The sequence below is a fragment of the Ailuropoda melanoleuca genome, chromosome 15 (genome assembly GCF_002007445.2).
Source record: "Ailuropoda melanoleuca isolate Jingjing chromosome 15, ASM200744v2, whole genome shotgun sequence".
NCBI lineage: Eukaryota > Metazoa > Chordata > Mammalia > Carnivora > Ursidae > Ailuropoda > Ailuropoda melanoleuca.
Genome location: NC_048232.1, coordinates 81,742,733 through 81,761,037, shown reverse-complemented (window position 1 = coordinate 81,761,037; position 18,305 = coordinate 81,742,733). Strand labels below are relative to the sequence as shown.

Genomic DNA, 18,305 nt, shown 5'->3' with positions numbered 1-18,305 from the left:
GCAGCGGGCCTCGGACGCCCCCGGCCCCGCACGGAGCAGCCGCGGTAGCAGGTAACCGCCGGCCGTGGGCCTCTGGCGGGTGGACGTGCGGGGCAAGGGCGGTGGGGCGGCCTCGCCCGCCTCCCCGCGGGCCCCGGGCGCCGGGCCCGCCGACTCTGGGGTCATCGTCAGGCCGCTCCGGCCAGGGCCGAGCTGCCCAGGCCTGGCTCTTCCTCCCCGGGCCAACCTGGGCCGGGCTCCAGCCCCGCCCGGCGCACGCCCCTGGGCCGGTCGGGAAGGACCAGCGCGGTGCCTGGGCCAGCCGCCCTGACTCATCTCCGCAGCCCGCCCACTGGCCAGCCCGGAGGGCGGATGTCTCCAGGCGGGACTTCCCTGGGCAGGACCTCCGCGAGAGGAGGGGAGCGAGAGCCGGGCCACCTCAGACCGGCCCAGGGCAGTGCCTGTGTTTTCGTGCCAGTCAGGCAGTTTCCAGGGACAGGCAGTTCTCTGCCTCTGCCTGTCAGACTCTGGGAATAGGAGGAAGGCCCATTTTGTTCCGTTCTTTAAAAAAGACACCAAACAAATAGGAGGCGGGAGTGTGACTTAGAACAGAGCGGCAGGGAAGGGGCGTGGTTGGTAAAAAAGAAAGAAAGAGAGAAAGAGAGAAAGAAAGAAAAAGAAAAATGTCTGCAGGTTCAGCCCGTAGAGAAAATGAAGGGAGAAGGGAGTTAGCACCTGGAGCGTTTTACAGGTCCCACGAGGGAAAGTGGTGTGAAAACGCCCCGTGGAAAACACCCGAGATCTAGGTTAAGTCTGAAGACCGGCCGGATACTGCCATATAAGTTTGTGGAGGGGGGTGTGGGGAAAGGTGGAGTTGAGAAAAGGATGTGGTTCAGCCCAGAAGTGGGGAGGGATGTTGTGTTTGAGGGTTTCTTAACTGATGTGCGTGTGTGTGTGTGTGTGTGTGTGTGTGTGTGTGTTGGTGAGGGTGGGGTCTATTCTGATACGCAAAAGATTTGAGCTCTTAGAGGCTCTTGTTTTGTTTTGGAGGATTCAGGCCTGACCTTTCTCATCTTCTGAAATCCAGACTCGGTTGCAAACTATTTCATGATACTGGGACTACAGGAAAGACGGGGAGGGTGAAGGAGGGTGATGGCTGCTGACAGTTTTCACCACCCCCTGCCACCCCACCCCACCCCACACTCCCTCTGAATATTTATATTCTTGCCAACTGCTGCTTGAGTTGGCAGAGACATTGTTTTGTTTCTGCCCCGGGGTGAAGGCTTCATTCCCTATGGCAGGCAGGGGTTAAGAGGAGGAGCCTATATGGGCATCTGGAGCTTTCAGGTGGGGAGGGCAGTCGTGGGGGTGGAATTACCTTATAAGGAGTGGAATATAGAAAAGGACCCAGGCCAACTTCCTGCTTTGCTACTCCCAGTTGGTCCCTTTACCAACACCGGCTAAAAACCACAGAAGAATGCCAGGTGGGCATCCTACCTGGGAAGACGCCAATAAGACCAAGACATGAGGCTGCTTGTTTTTCAGAAGAGGACTTTCTAGAATTCTCCAGCTAGACTAACCAGACCTTCTGCTTTCCACAGTCTTGAGTTGGGAAATAGCAGTCTATGCCCTCTGTACAACATAGGGAGCTAACAGTTTCAGTATCACCCAGGAATATTAGAAGCGATAATAAGTCACAAGTACTGGGGACTATTGAGCGAGCCGAAGTACAAAAAGACTTTGTACACAGGCAGCAAAAGCACCACGTTGCCTCACATTGGTCATCTGAGATTATGAATTTGAGTTTTTATATCTGGAAGGCTTATTGTCAAACGCTGCCTTTTGCCTGGTCTCCTCACCTTGGCCTCCTTTGAGTCCTCGATATCAAGTCCAAAGCCTTGATTTCTCACCCCACGTGCTGACTTGTTCCCTCCCACAGAGATTGACCGTAACCCCACCCCGCTGCTCCACCTCCCAGTTTTGTTAGTTTGTTAACAAATACTTGTTGTGTGACAACCCTGTCGACAGCCTGTTCTGAGCATATTTGAGGCTATTAAAGACTCTAGTTGGGGACACACAACACAACTAAAAAAAAAAAAAAAAAAGGCAGCTTGAAAACTTTATGGTAGAGGGGAGAGACCCAGGCTGTGCCACCTGTCAGATCTAAGCTCAAACCCTGTGTCTGTCATTCACAGGCCAGGTTGTGGGCAGGGTCACTGATCACCTCGGTGTCCCAGGTTCCTCCCTTGTCCAATGGCAGTAACGGGACGTCCCATGTTCACAAGGATCAGGGATGGCTGTGTAAGGAGCCAGGTACCTAACCTAGGAGGCATTTAGCAAAGTATTTTGTCATCGCCATCACCATCCTACCAGGATGCCCTGCTGTTGCTGTATTAACCGCGGAAGGGAAACAGCGTACAGACCCCTTCAGGGTGGAGGTGGGGCTTACGAGGAAAAGGTTTTCTCCAGTCCAGGTTGGATCGGCGCCCTGAGTCAATGAGTATAGCCACAAGGAAAAGACAGCGTGTCCCCTTGAAGAGCAGCAGCTGGGATGAGCGCGCGCACGGCTCTAGGGGGAGGGCAGTGTGGTGCGGGTTGGCTGGACTGGGGCGTCTGGGCGAGGCAGCAGCGATCAGAGGCATTCAGTTAGCATCTCTCGGGTGCCTGTTGTGTTCTACGCACTCTGCTATGTGCCAAAGGTTGCAGAAGGTCTGGTTCTGCCTCTCGTGCGGCTCAGCGGTAGGTAAACTGAAAACTAGAAAAGCTTGTTGGAAAGCACCAGGAGAGGCCACCCGGGTACTAAGTGAGCCCGAGGCCAGGCGGGTGCGGGGGGGGGTGCTTGATGCCCCCACGTCCCCACCTCTCAGGCTGGGTTGAATGCACAGGGGGTGGACTGTTCTCTGGGAGCCAGGTCCCCAGGGAGGAGCTGAGACCCACCCCAGGCCTCCCATGTCCTCCTTTCTCTCCCAAGACTCTCTTCACGGGGAGGGTCCCCATCCTACGTCGTCATGTCCCGCCGAAGCCAGCGGCTCACGCGCTACTCCCAGGGCGACGATGATGGCGGCAGCAGCAGTGGAGGGAGTTCGGTGATGGGCAGCCAGAGCACCCTGTTTAAAGACAGCCCTCTAAGGTAGGGATTGCCATCCCCCCCAACCATGGATCGCGCTGACCTGCAGAGCAGAGGGCAGGGTGGGTCGCCGCGTGGTGTCTTTCTGTTGCCACCTCAGCGGGCAGAGATCAGATGCCCTTGTCTGGTTGAGGGGAGCCTTCCCACCAGTGAGGATGCCAGGACCCCGCAGTGCCGTTTCTCCTCCCCCTGTTGTAAGCCGGGCTGTTGCGCCCATGTTTCAGAGGACAGGAAGTGGGGAGAGGCAGCTTCAAGAATAACCCAGGCCATATGCCCTCAAAGTGCAAGTGAGGTTCACAGGAGCCCCCTCTGCTGTGGATGGGTGGGCCCTTCTGGCCATCCCCCCAGACCCATGTGTCCCGTCTGTGGGGCTGCAGCAGGGCCCTCAGCAAGGCCAGCGAAGCAGCCGAGGAGAGGAGCAAGTCTGAGGGGCACAGCAAATGAGCTGAAGCAGGCTCCTGCCTCATCCTGCCCTGCTTGCGGATGGGAGGCCCCCATAACAGCTCACGACGGGGCTTTGGCTAGTCCCAGGAGGCCAGGTCGGCTTGGTCTGGGTTTTCAGCGGGTGGTAGAAATTGCTACTGCATTAAGAAGCACGAGAAGAAACTTGGGCTTTGAAGTTAGGGACCTGGATTTGAATCCTGACTCCATCACTTAACTGCTGGTGGGATTTAGAGATAATGGGAGCCGAGAAAGCACCACCGTCAGTAGCCGGGAAGCTGTCCGTTGCCTAGCAACACGGCTGACCCACTCACTAGAGGCCGGCAGAGCGTCCTGCTTTCCTGTTCCTGGCCCGGCTCACCTGCCTGTTCCTGGCCTCTCCCCTCCTGGCTGATCTCCCGCAGGACCTTGAAGAGGAAATCCAGCAACATGAAGCGCCTCTCCCCAGCGCCCCAGCTGGGCCCCTCCTCCGACGCACACACTTCCTACTACAGCGAGTCGGTGGTCAGGGAGTCCTACTTCGGCAGCCCCCGGGCCTCCTCCCTGGCCAGGAGCTCCATCCTCGATGACCACCTGCATAGTGACCCCTACTGGAGTGAGTGCCCGAGACCTTTCTCCTGGGGCTTTGCTTCCTTTGCTTCCAGTGGAAACTTAAGGCCCAAAGTCTCCCCATGAGTGGTTTCCTAAGCACTGCTGGGCCAGAGGAGGGGCTAGAGGGGCCGAGTGTCTGAACTCACAGGCCGCTTCAGACAACGAAGTGGTCATGGAGCCACTCCAGGCCCAGAGGCCCCCCCCCACCATGGACCCAGGGAGCTCGGGAGAAGCGAAGGGCAGTTCCATCTGTCCATCAGAGATGCTACTCAAGGTGTCCTTGTGAGGCCCTCTGAACTAGGCTCCTGGGAGCAGCTCTCGGCCCCCGGAGAACCCCGCGCTCTTCCCTCCACAGGTGAGGACTTGCGGGGGAGGAGGAGGAGGGGCACGGGCGGCACGGAGAGCAGCAAACTCAATGGGCTTGCTGAGAACAAGAGCTCCGAGGACTTCCTGGGTTCTTCCTCGGGCTACTCTTCTGAAGATGACTTTGCAGGTAGGTGATACCTCGGTGATACGCTCCAGCAGGTCCTGGGACTGCTGGGGAGGTGATGGGGGAGGCCCGGGGAAGGCGCCCCCTGACAGCCCGAGAGAGCGCAGTATCTGGCAGGCCTCTCCACAGACCAGCCGGGCATCCCCCCGTGCCCCCACGGCACCTTGAACCCAGGCCCAGGGGGGCCCTTAACACACAGTGACGGCCTTGTCCCCATCAGTCTGAGCACCCTCCGGTCAACTCCATCGTGTTTGACTTGTTTCCAGCAAATACTTAACGTGGGGCTTCACGTAGAGGAGGGGCTTGACCCCTTTAGTTTAGTTCTGAACGATGGTTTTGAAGGACCTGCTGGCAGGGAGAGGGATGCAGACGAGAAGCTCAAGGGAAATAATATGTCAGAAACCTACCACTTCATTCCTTTGACAGACATTTACTGACCTGCTGGGGGCCAGGCCTGTGTTGCGCTGTGGGGGCGCAAAGGAGTGTGGTGCGTGGTCTCAGCTCACAGTCTGAAGGAGACAACTAGTAGGCAGTCTCTGTATCCTCGGGCTCTTAGAAGTGAGGACAGGCCGAGCGGTGGCCTCTCTGTCTCTGCAGGGTACTTGGAGACTGACCACCGCAGTTCGGGTTCACGGTTAAGGAACGCCGTCTCCTGGGCAGCCTCTTGTTTCTGGACGCTTGTCACTTCTCCAGGTGGGTGCTGGCTCTTCTGTGTACGGTTATTGCCATTCTCTACAGCATTCCCTTCTGCCCGCTTCTCCCTGTGGTTGGGCAGCCCACGGAGAGACCACAGGACCGTCAGGGAAAGCTCATTTCAGAATAATCACCGGAAACCGGGAGCCATAGTAACACTCTAGCACCCTTGGGTGGAGGGGCAGGAGCGGCGGTGGGGCACGATGGAGGGGATTGGCAGACTGGGCAGGGGCTCCGAGGAACGGGGTAGCCTCGGACAGGACCAAGGTGCTCTGGCAGCTCAGTGCTGCGGGTAGGGGCGGAGAGGGCTGCAGGTGGACAGAGTGGCGCCGTGAAACCATGACCTGCAGGCCACCGGCTCAGGGTGATGCTGGTCCCTCTTCTAGGCCGGCTCTTTGGCCTCCTCTACTGGTGGGTTGGCACCACCTGGTATCGCCTGACGACAGCTGCCTCTCTTCTCGATGTCTTCGTTTTAACCAGGTGAGCGGGACCCCCACTTTGACAATCCGGAAGCTCTGGGACAGAAGGGACCAATAAAGCTGCTAAACCCATTTATGTCCTCTCTCTGAATGTGGTTGTCCCAGCTCACACGTAGCTTTTATCAGTGAGCAGGGAGCAGACTCCCCCGAGCCCCTCTTTGCCTGACGGATGATGAGACCGAGTCAGCTGTTGTTTTCCAAACCAGTAGCTCTTCAGGGAGTATTCTGGAATTACGGATTCCTGTTTCCTGGATTCATTCTGCTAAATGCCAGCCCCATCTGGCCACTTCTGAGCCTGACGAGCCCGGCCTTCCTCCTGCGGGTCAGGTTTTAGGCTCTGGCCAACAAGTGGTGTTGCCAAGAAAGTTCGGCTTCCCTCTAGGCCCCACGGCCGTCTAGAACCCAGTGTTCTCTGAGGCGTGTTCAGAAGCCAGGAATAGGTGCTGTGTGAGGATGCCGTGGGTTTATTTCCCACGTCCCTGACCCAGCAGAGCCAGGAAAGAAGCCCAAGCCAGGAAGTCAGGTCCTCTGGCCTAACCCTAGCCGAATGGTTGGCCAGCTGTGCTGAGAAGAGGGGCAAGGATGGGTCTGTGTCACCAGAAAGTTCCTCATTTTTCTAAAATAAAGTATTGTTTAAGGAGTTCCATATTTTTTTTTCTATTGGCTTGCTTAGAGGACCTCTATATATGAAAATTGCAGATTTTTCCAAAAGACCCCACTTTTTTTTTTTTAATAACATCAATAAAATTCAGAGCGTCCGAATTCTCCCCATTATTCCAAGACCTGCAGGTAAAGCTCTAAAGGATCCAGTCGGGCCCTGGGAAGATGAGAGCCTTCAGGGCACTCCCTCTAACTCTAGTTCAGCACTCAGGAAAAGCCTCTGCAGACGCCCCGTGGGGATGAAGAGGCCCAAATGCCCTCCTGACACCTCTGCCCCCCCCGTCCCCCACTGTCCCCTCCTGTGGTCCAGGCGCTTCTCCTCTGTGAAGACATTCCTGTGGTTCCTCTTGCTGCTGCTGCTTATGACCGGCCTGACCTACGGTGAGCCTGCCCGGTATTGCAGGGGAGGGGTAGGATGAGCGGGCCAGGCCGCAATGGAGCTGGTGAGCCAGAGCGGCAGGGCAGGGTGTGGGTGGGGGCCGGGCCAAGCAGAGATGTGAAAACCAGACGGTGATGACCTGCAGGAAAGGGAAGGAGGCAGGACGAGTGGGATCACACTGTGTCTGGGCAGCTCCCAGTCCCGTCTGGCTCTCCTGGGTCCTCAGGGACCCATGCGGCATTCTCAGGGCGTCCGGCCCCAGTCCACCGATCTTGGTTTGGGTGGCTGCTCCGCACTGCCGGGCACGTCTAGAGCAACCCCCCGGCGCAAGACATGCTCCTGGTACAGGAGCACTGGGGTAAAGAGCAGGGATCTTGACACTGTTACTAGTAGTCCGTTTCCCTCCATTCGAAATCAGGATGTCGTCCGGGTGAGTGAATTCTTCTTACGACGTCAAGTTTAATCTTTAGCTCTCTTTGAAATCAAAACAATAAAGCAGTAGAGAGAAACATGCCCTTTTATACGAATGGAACATGCTTGACATTGTTCCAATGCCTGTCCTAGGAGACCCATACAGCTTTTCAGGTGCCCTCATCCCTATACCCACTGCACGTGCACAGCTCAGGAGTAAACGCATCACAAGCAGATGACCCCTAAAGCAAGATGCACGTGTCACTGTCACTGTAGCCTTGTGTTCTGTCTTGGGTCGAAAGCACCCTCTCTTAGCAAGTGTCTTGTTCTAGGGATTCTCCACGGCAGTGGTCCATGACAGTTACCTGGGGAGCTTATTTTGTTTTTCCTTTTTTATAAGGAGGCTCCACGCCCAGCATGGAGCCCAATGCTGGGCTTGAACTCATGACCCTGAGATCAAGAGTCAGACACTTAACCGACTGAGCCACCCAGGTGCCCGTCCTGGGGAGCTTTTAAGACTCACCTACAGGGGCGCCGCAGTGGTTCAGTTGGTTGGGCAGCCAGCTCTTGGTTTCGGGTTAGGTCCTGATCTTGGGCTCACGGGATCCAGCCCCACATCAGGCTCCACACCCCCACACACAGTCTGCTTCTCCCTCTCCCTCTGCTCCTCCCCCGACTCACTCGCTCTCTTTCTCTCTAAAATAAATAAGTGAAATCTTTAAAACAAAAACACCTGCCCTACAGAGGGATCCCCCGGACCAGTGAATCTCACGCTCTAGAGAGAGCGGCCAGATGTTGGGTATTTGCAAAGCTTCCTGGGTGATTCTGATGGACACCCTGTGGTGGCCTCTGGTTCTACCCCTGGATTGTCCCTAGCTTATTAGAGCCACATTCTCTGAGTTCTGCAACCCCCCAAGAGATGAGGGTTCCCGAGGGGTGTGGGAACGCGTACACTCCGGGCTGTTGGGTGGACGTTGCTGCCCAGAGGAGGACGGGAACCTCCCTCCCTCAGACTACCTCCTAGCAGAAGCGCAGCTCACCGGAACGAGACGGGCTGCTGATAACCCATGTCGATCAGGCTGCCGTCTTCAGCGGCTTGTGCCTTCTCGCTCGTGACCGCGGGCCTGGGTCACCCCTCTCCTCTGCGCACAGGTGCTTGGTACTTCTACCCGTACGGGCTGCAGACGCTCCAGCCTGCTGTGGTTTCCTGGTGGGCTGCGAAGAGCAGCAGCGGGCGGCAGGACATGTGGGAGTCCAGAGACTCCTCCCCCTTCCAGGTGAGCATCTGGGGGTCACTGGTCCCCACTCCGCCTGTGTTTGCAGTTGATTTCCGGGCCCTTACGCCTTACACGCAGGGCTGAGAAGAGGCGCAGTCCTCGCTGCTAAGTTGTCTTGTCTCCCAGGACACCCCTTTCTCTAGTGTTTGGGGCGCAGGTACTGGGAAAGCAGTTTGCTTGTGCTCAAATAGGACTTGAAACGGTCCCAAAGTTAGTTGCCATCTGAAACTCAGAAAACCAAAGGAAAAAGAATGAGACAAATCATTTTGTCAGCTTTTGTTCCTTTGCAATATAATTTCATAAGTATTTACAAAGCATCGTCTACGACTAAGGTGATATGTTGGTCAGTTACCAGTTACCACAAGTAAATCACCCCTAAAATCAGGGCCTTAAAACCACAAGCGTTTGATTAGCTCACAAGTCTGTGGCTCCTCCGGCTGGTCTAGGCTGGGCTCCCTTGTGTGTCTGCAGCTGGCCGATGGGGTGGGCCATGTGCCACACGTGCTTTTCTCGCGCAGCAGGCTAACCGAGGCTTGTTCACATAGCCAATGACCACGGTTCCATGGGAGCAAAATCAGGCCTAGATTCAGAACTGTTCCTTCCACCACGTTCTAGGCCGAAGGCAATCCCAAAGCCATTCTAGATTCCGAGAGGGGGACACAGACCCCTCCTCTTGATGGGAGCCCCTGCAAGGCCACACTGCGGAAGTTGCCAGTACAGGGAGGAGGGTAGAACAGGGGCCATTTCTGCAGTCCAGGCTGTGTCCTCAAGGAGCCTGCAGCCCAGTGGCGGGTAATAAGTGCCCAGATAACCACAATGTGTGTGTGAGACAATGAAAATGTAAAATTCTTTATTCCCTAAATACATTGGAATTTTGCTTGTATTTTGCTCAATCTAATTGAACATTTTTAACTATTTATTTTGGTGGATATTACTTTCCTGGCCATCATGTTATCGTTTCATAAAATAATGCCCTATTTTGGCATAACTTTCCCTTTTGTAATCGTTAGTTAAGACATTAAATACAATTCCAGGGCCACCTTTCCTGGGAAAGGGGGGAGTATGTCATTGTACTTGCTTACGTTTGCATAAAGACACTAACGAGAATCGTTGCTTGGTTTGGGAGTGGGTGGTGGTTGAGGGCACCAGGTGGATAGGGACACAGGTTAGGAGAATGACTTCTGTTTGCTTTTTGAGTCCTGCAAATGTACAGCCTATTTAAAAAATTTTAAAAATCAGAAGCAACTTCTGCACTCAGGAGGCTCCTGTCTTTAACTGACAGTTGACAGATTATATCTTCCCTTGACAAAGATTTTTGTTTTTAAGCCAGCAAGTGTCTCAGAATTCATAGCATGCTATCGGGTACAACCCCCAAGTCCAAATGACTTCTATTCTATTTACTCTGTGGGCCCTCCAATTAAAGAGAAGAAAGCAAGCCTTTTCAAATTATTTTGTCTTTTAGCCCTAGCTCTCTTGGACAGACTTAGTGGGAGCTGCTGAAGTCAGCAGCTGAACCCCTTGGCCCCTCGCTTTCCAGCATGCACACCCAGGTAGTGGAGGGAGGGGGCTGGGGTCAGCCTGGCAGGCACCCAGCCCGCTGCGGCTCCCTCCTCGCTATGTCCCTGCTCACCTGGCTCGCACCCACTCCTCCTTGGGGATCAGACCCTTCCGGGCTGCGTGTGTCCAGCATCCTGTGCTGCAGGGTCACCACGTGTCAGCAGGCTTCTGGCAGGGCGTCTCGCTGCTGGTGTACTCCCCTACCTGCCGGCCACAGAGTGGGCACAGAGCCAGCGTGTGTCCACATTTGTACGTTGCTGGGATTCTCTTCCCTTTCTGTTCGGGAAGCACTGTCGTCCTAGGTCACTCACCTTCGTGGCCTTTCCCTCCCCACCCCCCAGGCTGAGCAGCACATCATGTCCCGGGTCCACTCTCTGGAGCGGCGCCTGGAAGCTCTCGCTGCTGAATTTTCCTCCAACTGGCAGAAGGAGGCTGTGCGGCTGGAACGCCTGGAGCTGCGGCAGGGGGCTGCTGGTGGGGGAGGCCACGTGGGCCTGAGCCAGGAGGACACGCTGGCGCTTCTGGAGGGGCTGGTGAGCCGCCGTGAGGCTGCCCTGAAGGAGGACTTCCGCAGGGACACCGCCGCTTGGATCCAGGTCTCTGAGCGCAGGCGGAGCGGCGTGGGGGTGGCACTGCGGGTGAATGGGGTGGAGGGGCGAGGCACTGCGCACCCTGGGATGACAGAGACAGCAGTGTCTCTAAGCCTTAGCCCCCTCCTGTAAAATGGAGGCTGTCGTGTCTATCCTTGCACCCCCACCCAGTCGTGCAAGCACGAGACTGGCATGCGTGGCACAAGTGGTGTGCAGTGGAGATCAAGGGGGTCTTGCGTGTTTCCAAGAAGCACTGGAGCATAAAGGCCAGGAGCTGAAGTTTGCTGTCAGACAGGCCTGGTTCAAGGTCCAATCCCACCACTACTGGTTGGGAAGTTCCCTCTGCCTGTAACTCCAGAAAGTCCTCAGCCGCTCTCCTCTGTCTGACAGGAGGAGCTGGTCAGCCTGAGAGCAGAGCATCAGCAAGACTCCGAAGACCTCTTTAAGAAAATTGTCCAGGCCTCCCAGGTCAGTGGGGCCCTTATCCAGTTCATCATCTGCTCTTGGGCTGAGACAGCGGGGCTCTCCCGATGGGCCTGCTTAGACAACTGACGGGGTGGGGGTATAGTCCCCTGACTTCTGCGGGAGCCGAACCCATGGGCTCTGGAATGCTCTGCAGGGACACGCTGGAGCGTGCTTGAGGAAGTGGGGCTTTCAGGCGGCCTGTTATGCTGGGTATAACATGCCGAGTGAATGAGTGAGTGAATGAATGAATGCCGAAGTGTGCCAGCAGGGGGCCTCTCCTAAGGACCTTGACCAGGAGATGTTTAGGTTTGCCGGGGTGGGGCCGTGGTGAGACAGACTCCAAAGGGCACAGATCCTGCTCTGGGAGACCGGCCGGCCTCTGTGCGCTTGGCATTTGTTTTATCTGTGCCTTCTTCCTGCTTCCAGGAGTCTGAGGCTCGAATCCAGCAGCTGAAGTCTGAGTGGCAAAGGTAATGGCTACTGCCATCTGCCCTAGGCCTGCTCCTCCCCCCACCCCGGGGCAGGCCTGGGGAGCAGAGTCCCAGAGCGGAGAGGGGATGGCTGAAATCTAGCTCAGGAACACCTGCTTAGAACCTGTCCTTGAGGTGCAAGAGAGGTTGGGTATGGGGGGCACTACGAGAGAACTGGGATTTGTGGGTTCACGTGTAGACCCACCCTTTTTTCTGTACACGCTCATGCAGGCTGCCTTGCCATGCCCCCGTCTGGGGCATCTGTAGGTGTGGAGGGTGGGAGAGGCCGAGGCAGAGTGAATTATGGACCTGGGCTTAGAAAGGGAACAGGGTAAGAATGCATTCCTTGGGCTCAGCAAACCAACTCATAGGTGCTGTGTTCTACAGCCAGGGTCCCCAGGTGTAGGCCTTGCATGCACCTGCGGGTAATGGGCACACACTTCTATCGGGAGCCAACGTGGGGATCCTCTTGTATTCTTCAGCATGGCCTCACCTGTCACCAGAGATCCAAGGCTTACTCTTTTCTCCTCTCTTTGGGAGCAGGATGACCCAAGAGTCCTTCCGAGAGAACTCCATGAAGGAGCTGGCGCGGCTGGAGGGCCAGCTGGCAGGCCTGCGGCAGGAACTGGCAGCCCTGAGCCTGAAGCAGAGCTCGGTGGCAGACCAAGTGGGCCTCCTGCCCCAGCAGCTGCAGGCCGTGAGGGATGACGTAAGTTGGAACCCCCAAGTCCCCTGCTGAACACCCTGTCCTCTGAGGGCGTCTGTCCTAGGAGCCTATATGGCAAAGAGCCTCTTGCCCCGGTGGCCTGTTAGTCCCACCGGCCCCTGCTTGGGACTTGGCACGGACGTTGGCTTTCTTTCACAGTTGTTCCTGTTTTGTTTTCAGTAACGTGGAGGGTTGTTCGTAACTCTTTCCTCCGTGTGGGCTAGCAGGATTTGCTGGCCCGGCCCTCCCCTCCCAGGCTTGTGCTCCTTCCCTAACCCTCCACTCAAACCAGGCACCACCCTGCCCTGGCCTGGGCCACCAGAGTAACCCTGTCCCTGTGAGCCTCTGAGAGACCCTTTTTTTGGTCCCTAGGTGGAGTCTCAGTTCCCCGCCTGGGTCAGTCAGTTCCTTCTCCGAGGCGGGGGAACCCGCACGGGGCTCGTTCAGCGAGAGGAGCTGCAAGCTCAGCTGCAGGAGCTGGAGAGCAAGATCCTCGCCCACGTGGCCGAGATGCAGGGCAGGTCAGCAAGCGAGGCTGCGGCCAGCCTGGGGCTGACACTGCAGAAGGAAGGCGTGATCGGGGTGACAGAGGAGGTGAGGACTGTGTGGTCCCTGGAACACCCCCACCCCCTGACACAGTGTTCTCTTCCCTGGGAGCCGTAGACCTGCACAGTCCTACAGTACCGGCTTCTGGTATGTTCCAAGGCCTAAGGGACATGCGAGAGGCTCTGATGTTGGCTTGGGGCTGGTGGGGTGGGAGGGGACACCTAGGGAAGTGGCATGCGTGGCTGGACCCCAGTGTGTGGTGCAGGATAGAAGGGGCCCATTCAGGGGTCCCTGGCCCCCAGTAGTAGGGGCTCAGGGGTGGACCAATCTGCTTCTCCTGGCAGCCGCCCTGGGTGTGTCTTTTAGCAGGTGCAGCGCATCGTAAACCAGGCCCTGAAGCGCTACAGTGAGGACCGCATCGGGATGGTGGACTACGCTCTGGAATCCGGAGGTGTGTGTGTGCTCTCTGCCCTTTGCAGAGCGGGTCCCCGTGCAGGGAGGCCCTCTAGCATCAGCCGGGGCAGCCAAGGTGCTAGGCGAGTGGGGCTTGAGATCAGCACAGATCACTCACAACAAAGGCAAGGGAAGAAGCTTGGAGAAGTCTGGATGAACTGAACACCACTGTTGGCCAGGGAGAAGCTGACATTTACAGTTACTCTGTAGTTGGATATAGTTGAGGGACAAGACTAGGCCTGGGGCATCTCCCCTCCAACCTGAGAGAGGACATGGCAATAGCCGTCCCTGCCTGGGTTCCCTGGGTTGGTGAGATGCACTGGTGTCTGGGTCTCCCACCCTCCGTCCCCTGCTGGGGTCCAGCTCCAGGTGCCCACACTGCCTTGCTTTCCTGTCTTAGGGGCTAGCGTTATCAGCACCCGCTGTTCTGAGACCTACGAGACTAAGACGGCCCTCCTCAGCCTCTTCGGCATCCCCCTGTGGTACCACTCCCAGTCGCCCCGAGTCATCCTCCAGGTACGTACCCAAAGAGGGCAGCAGCAGGGGCCCACAGCAGAGTCACCGTGTAGCTGGGGGGACTCCCATCCTGGGTCAGCAAAAGCTGTGCTCAGGGTGGGCTGTCTTTGTCGCCAGCCCTATGCTGACCCAGCTTCCTTCCGCTCCAGCCAGACGTGCACCCAGGCAACTGCTGGGCCTTCCAGGGGCCCCAGGGCTTTGCCGTGGTTCGCCTCTCTGCCCGCATCCGCCCCACGGCTGTCACCTTAGAGCATGTCCCCAAGTCCTTGTCACCCAACAGCACCATCTCCAGTGCCCCCAAGGACTTCTCCATCTTCGTGAGTACCTGTTGGGGGGGGGGGGTCAGAGGGGCTACAGGGCCCTGTGAGGCTCTACCGAGGATAAAGCTGTGATCTGTTCTTTGGCTGGGAGGAAGGGAACAGATTTGGAAGAGAGAGCAGCGGGGTGGGAAATGGTACCTCAGTCCCAGTTATCTTAGGCTGCACTGGAAGAAACTGGGTCCAGGGCTCAGGGCCCCTACAGTCCTGCCAAGGCTGCTGCCGATCTGCTGGTGTGGGAAGGGACCAGTATGAGAACAGGAAGGGAGAGCATTCCTCCCTGGGGGGCCGGGGCACTTGTCTAAGTGCAAGATCTTCCCTCCATCTTGTTCTCTTTTCAGGGGTTTGATGAAGACCTGCAGCAAGAGGGGACACTTCTTGGCCAGTTCACCTATGACCAGGATGGGGAGCCCATTCAGACCTTCTATTTTCAGGTACAGGACTCTGCTGTGCTCGCAGAGGTGGCATAGTCCCTTTCCCATCCACTCAGCAGAGTTTCTGAGCACTTACCCTGGGCCGGGCACTGGGGACTCAGGGCAAGAAAAAGTACAGCCCCTGCCTTCCAAGAGCTCAAGGTAGGGAACAGGGACAGCTGTCCAGGGGGCATGGGGAAGGCACCACCTAGATGTCAGCACAGGGCCCATCCCAGCCAGGGAGCATGGAGAAGGCTGCCTGGAAAGGGCAGTTGTCCGAGGGTGGCCCAGCTGAGCCTCAGGCGGTGCAGCATGGCTAGGGCACGGAGGGAGGGTGCTCGCCTCAACTTGAGTGGGCATCAGTTTCCTAGGCCCTTATTAGAAATGCAGATTCCCAGTCTCCACCCCAGGAGATAGGCTCCCAGGTTCCAACTGCCCTAAGGAATCAATGTTCTTTTTTTTTCTTTTTTTTTTAAGATTTTATTTATTTGAGAGAGAGCACATGAGTGGGGGGAAGGGCAGAGAGAGAGAAACAGACTCCAGGCTGACCAGGGAACCCAATGCAGGGCTCGATCCTAGGAGGGAGGCCTGAGAGGCTTCCAGTTGGGAGGCCAAGGGTCAGGTTAGACAGAAGTGGGGAAGAGGGGGATGGCTCCTAGGTGCCAAGAGGCAGGCTACCGCAGGAGGGGGTTTGGCCACCAAGTCTGAGGCACCTGCGGGATGGGCCAGTGGAGCAATCAGGGGAACCAGACACAGAGATGAGTGGTCCGCTCCAGGGCGGTAACTGAGCCAAGCGGAGTGCTTGGGACTTCTCAGGGATGGGTGCAGACTGAGCCCTTAGGAGAAGGTAGAGGACAGAAGGCTGTGTGGAAGGCTAGAGGGAGACAGAAGAATCGGAAAGCGCTGTGCCTATTGGCATCAAACCAGGGGAAATTTGCTCCAAAAGCTCACTCAAAAATTGTGCCTTTTTGAGCAAAGAGGACAGAGACCTGATGAGAACTTGAGAGAGAAAAATTCTGCCTAATTCAAAGTAAAAGGATTCTTTTCCAGCATTAACATCTATCAGACCCTCCGTGAAGGTAATTCTGTCCACTGACAGCAATAGCTCCTGTGAATCTGTCAGTCTGGGATGAATCTCGCTGGTCCTCGACTACAAGGCCATTTGTATGTGGCTGTGGATCAATGGCCCCTGGAGGACCTCTGAAGGCCCCGGGGCTCCTGGCTTACAGGCTGGAAACTCTGCTCCATGGTCTGAAGACAGGAGCTTTGAAGCCTACTTCCCTGTAGAGGCTGATGCGGGTGGGGAGCATGCATCTGGCTGTCTCTCTTCCTGCCCTCCTGTCAGTGAGGTTTGAGGACCTGGCCACTCTTAACCCTTCTTTCTCTACCCAGGACACTAAAATGGCCACATACCAGGTGGTGGAGCTTCGGATCTTGACTAACTGGGGCCACCCCGAGTACACGTGCATCTACCGCTTCCGGGTGCACGGGGAACCCACCCACTAGGCCTTCTCTGTGCTGCGGCCAGCCAGCTGGGAGGCCAGCCCCTCTCGGCACATGCCCCCTTCTCCGGGAGTGGGAGAGCAGCACCCCTGCCACTTCTCCACACGCTTGACCAGCGCACAGACTTCCAGGAGCAAGAACCCCTGGCCCGATGGAGCTGAGAATACGCAGGGCTTTCCTAGCAGCGGGACACCTTGAGGTGGACAGCAAGCTCCAGCGTCCCTTTTCTTTGTCCTCCTTGTGCCACGCACTTGGTGTCTACTTCCCCCTCTTGGGAGGGTGTATATATGTAGCATATCGTGGGGGACTGAGAAACAGGCAATGAGTGGACATGTACCAGCAAAGATGGGTGATCTGTTTGCCCCTTAACCAGGATGGGGGGCTGGCACCCAGGGAGCTGCTGTTGGTTGGCATGTGAATGAAGCAGGTGCCAAAGCCGTGGGTGGGATATAAGTGAGAGCCTGGGGCAAGTGAGCCGCCCCCATCCGCAGGCAGGGAAGTGAGGTCCTCTGGGAGGAAAGTGCTTGTGGTGCAGGTTGGGATTGAGCCCTAGGCAGAAAGCTCCTTGCACAGGGCAGCTGGGCTCTTCTAGAAGTCTAGTGCCATCAACCTAAGGGAGCCTGACTCATGAGGTCCCCCAAAGGCTTCGCTACACTGTATTTGTTCTGGGTCAAAGTGGGCCCTTGGGCTTCCCATATCCTCAAGGGTCTGGCTTCTGTGAGCCTCTGAGGGGCCAGGGAGCCAGCCTCTAGGATTCCCCCTCTGCTGGGGCTAGTTGCTTTCTCTCTCTCTCTCTCTCCTGATGCGGGGACCAGGGTCTACTCTGCTCCCCATTCCTGCTAGGGCCTGCCTGTGCCCCAGAGCAAGCTTGTCACATTCCCCCAGGGTGCAGGGAGCCCAGACCAGTTTATGAGGCCATAAGCAGCTGGGGTAAGCTTAAAAGGGTGAGAAGCAGGGTATCCCCCAGGCTCTCGGGGTGGTCCAATGAGTATGATGGTGACATTCAAGGTGTCATGGTGGGAAGAGGTCTGTCCACTGTGGGCCCCCATCCCAATCAGGCCCGTGATTGTAAGGGCCCTGATCCTCAGCTATCCCCTTGGGACTCTTTCAGCTCTTGCTCAAGATTGTTTCCTTTCTGGCTCATTTTCTGTTGGGGGGGTGGCATTCAGGGGTGGTGGGCTGGGGGGGAGAAGAGGGCTTTTAGAGCCAAGCAGGCCCTGCTGTATTATGTATATATTTTTCAAGGTCTGATTTTTTAACTGAAAAGCTTCGGGCTTGATTCCTAGCCCCGTTCTGTGGGGCACTGGCTGACTGCAGTTCCTTGTAACCCGGCTGCCGCAAGGGGCTGCTGTGGAGGCAGGTGCCCTGGGAGCAGGGCTGAGCCTCAGATGGGCTCCTAGGGGAGGAAGCTGGAAGGAAGATGAGGCCCAAGGCCACCAGCGGTCCTCTGGCAGTGGCCCCAGCCCAGACAACCAGGTTTCGTTTTGCGCTCTCCTGTCACAAATGCTGCACTACTGGTTCTGAATTTTTTATCTCCAGATTCTAATTTATGCCTATGCAAAAAAAAATAAATTATGCCCAGGATTCATGGCGTGTATAGTTTTTATCTGGCCCTGGCACAGGGACTCTGCTCTTGGGAAAACAAGAGAATGAACTCTGAACCAAAACAATGCCCCAAAGACTTACCCCTGAACTTCGGAAACCCAGGTGTCTCCACTAAAACCAGCTGGGATGGGGGAACAGGGCTTGAGGCTGGCCCTGCTCTGGGATTCTGGACTCGGGAGAGAAAAGGAGGTAGAGAAAGAAGGGAGGTGGCTTTATTAGCCCTCCTAGACATCCCAGTAGAAGGGGGCGGCTTTGCCTGAATCTCTCGGTGCCACATGAGCAGAAGGTAGAAGAATTACCTGTTCACCTCTGACCACGTCTGCCTTCAGTGTGGGACTGGACTCCACTGCGGGAACTGGACATTTGTCCCTTGTACCTGTGCTGGGATGGCACAAGGAGATGGGTCCCCTGAAGAGCCAGAACCTGCCAGCTCAGAGGAACAGGTCCTGGCCCTTCCCTGCCAATATGTCCCCACATTCAGTGCCTCCAATGCGCTGCTTGAAGGGCCAGGGGTGGTTCCACAACCACACTTTCCAACATGCTCTGCTCCTGACCATGGCACCTGACCCAGGGCTGGTCCCCACTGCAGCTGAGAAAACAGAGGCTGGGACGTGTCAGTAGGGAGGGCTTAGGGGAT

At 56.6% G+C, this 18,305-nt stretch overlaps 2 protein-coding genes across 5 annotated transcripts in view; one reads left to right on the top strand and one right to left on the bottom strand.

The window, feature by feature from the left end:
• The first annotated feature begins 6 nt into the window (after positions 1 to 6).
• Positions 7 to 17,647, top strand: SUN2 (Sad1 and UNC84 domain containing 2). 2 transcript variants are annotated; one of them, XM_034643888.1, is made up of 18 exons: positions 7 to 51; positions 2,951 to 3,109; positions 3,952 to 4,142; positions 4,494 to 4,631; positions 5,226 to 5,321; positions 5,708 to 5,801; positions 6,771 to 6,841; positions 8,403 to 8,527; positions 10,426 to 10,680; positions 11,065 to 11,142; positions 11,566 to 11,609; positions 12,153 to 12,318; positions 12,688 to 12,909; positions 13,231 to 13,312; positions 13,715 to 13,830; positions 13,980 to 14,147; positions 14,489 to 14,581; positions 15,953 to 17,647. In XM_034643888.1, exons 2-18 carry the CDS (start codon positions 2,988 to 2,990, stop codon positions 16,064 to 16,066), a joined length of 2,175 nt encoding a protein of 724 aa, XP_034499779.1. In that variant the 5' UTR covers positions 7 to 51; positions 2,951 to 2,987; the 3' UTR covers positions 16,067 to 17,647. The 2 variants fall into 2 exon arrangements, with proteins under 2 accessions (XP_034499779.1, XP_034499778.1); XM_034643887.1 differs by having other exon boundaries at positions 13,228 to 13,312.
• The window catches only part of GTPBP1 (GTP binding protein 1), a 38,241-nt gene continuing 26,436 nt past the window's right edge, over positions 6,501 to 18,305 (bottom strand). Inside the window, exons 12-13 of one of the 3 annotated variants that reach the window (XM_034643890.1) lie at positions 17,968 to 18,049; positions 15,950 to 17,834 (exon numbers count right to left, since the gene is read on the bottom strand). In XM_034643890.1, the coding sequence (XP_034499781.1) occupies positions 17,972 to 18,049 (78 nt within the window). In that variant the 3' untranslated portion in view covers positions 15,950 to 17,834; positions 17,968 to 17,971. Of the gene's footprint in view, positions 8,750 to 15,949; positions 18,050 to 18,305 lie in introns of those variants that run through there. The other 2 variants (XM_034643891.1, XM_034643889.1) reach the window with 2 other exon arrangements.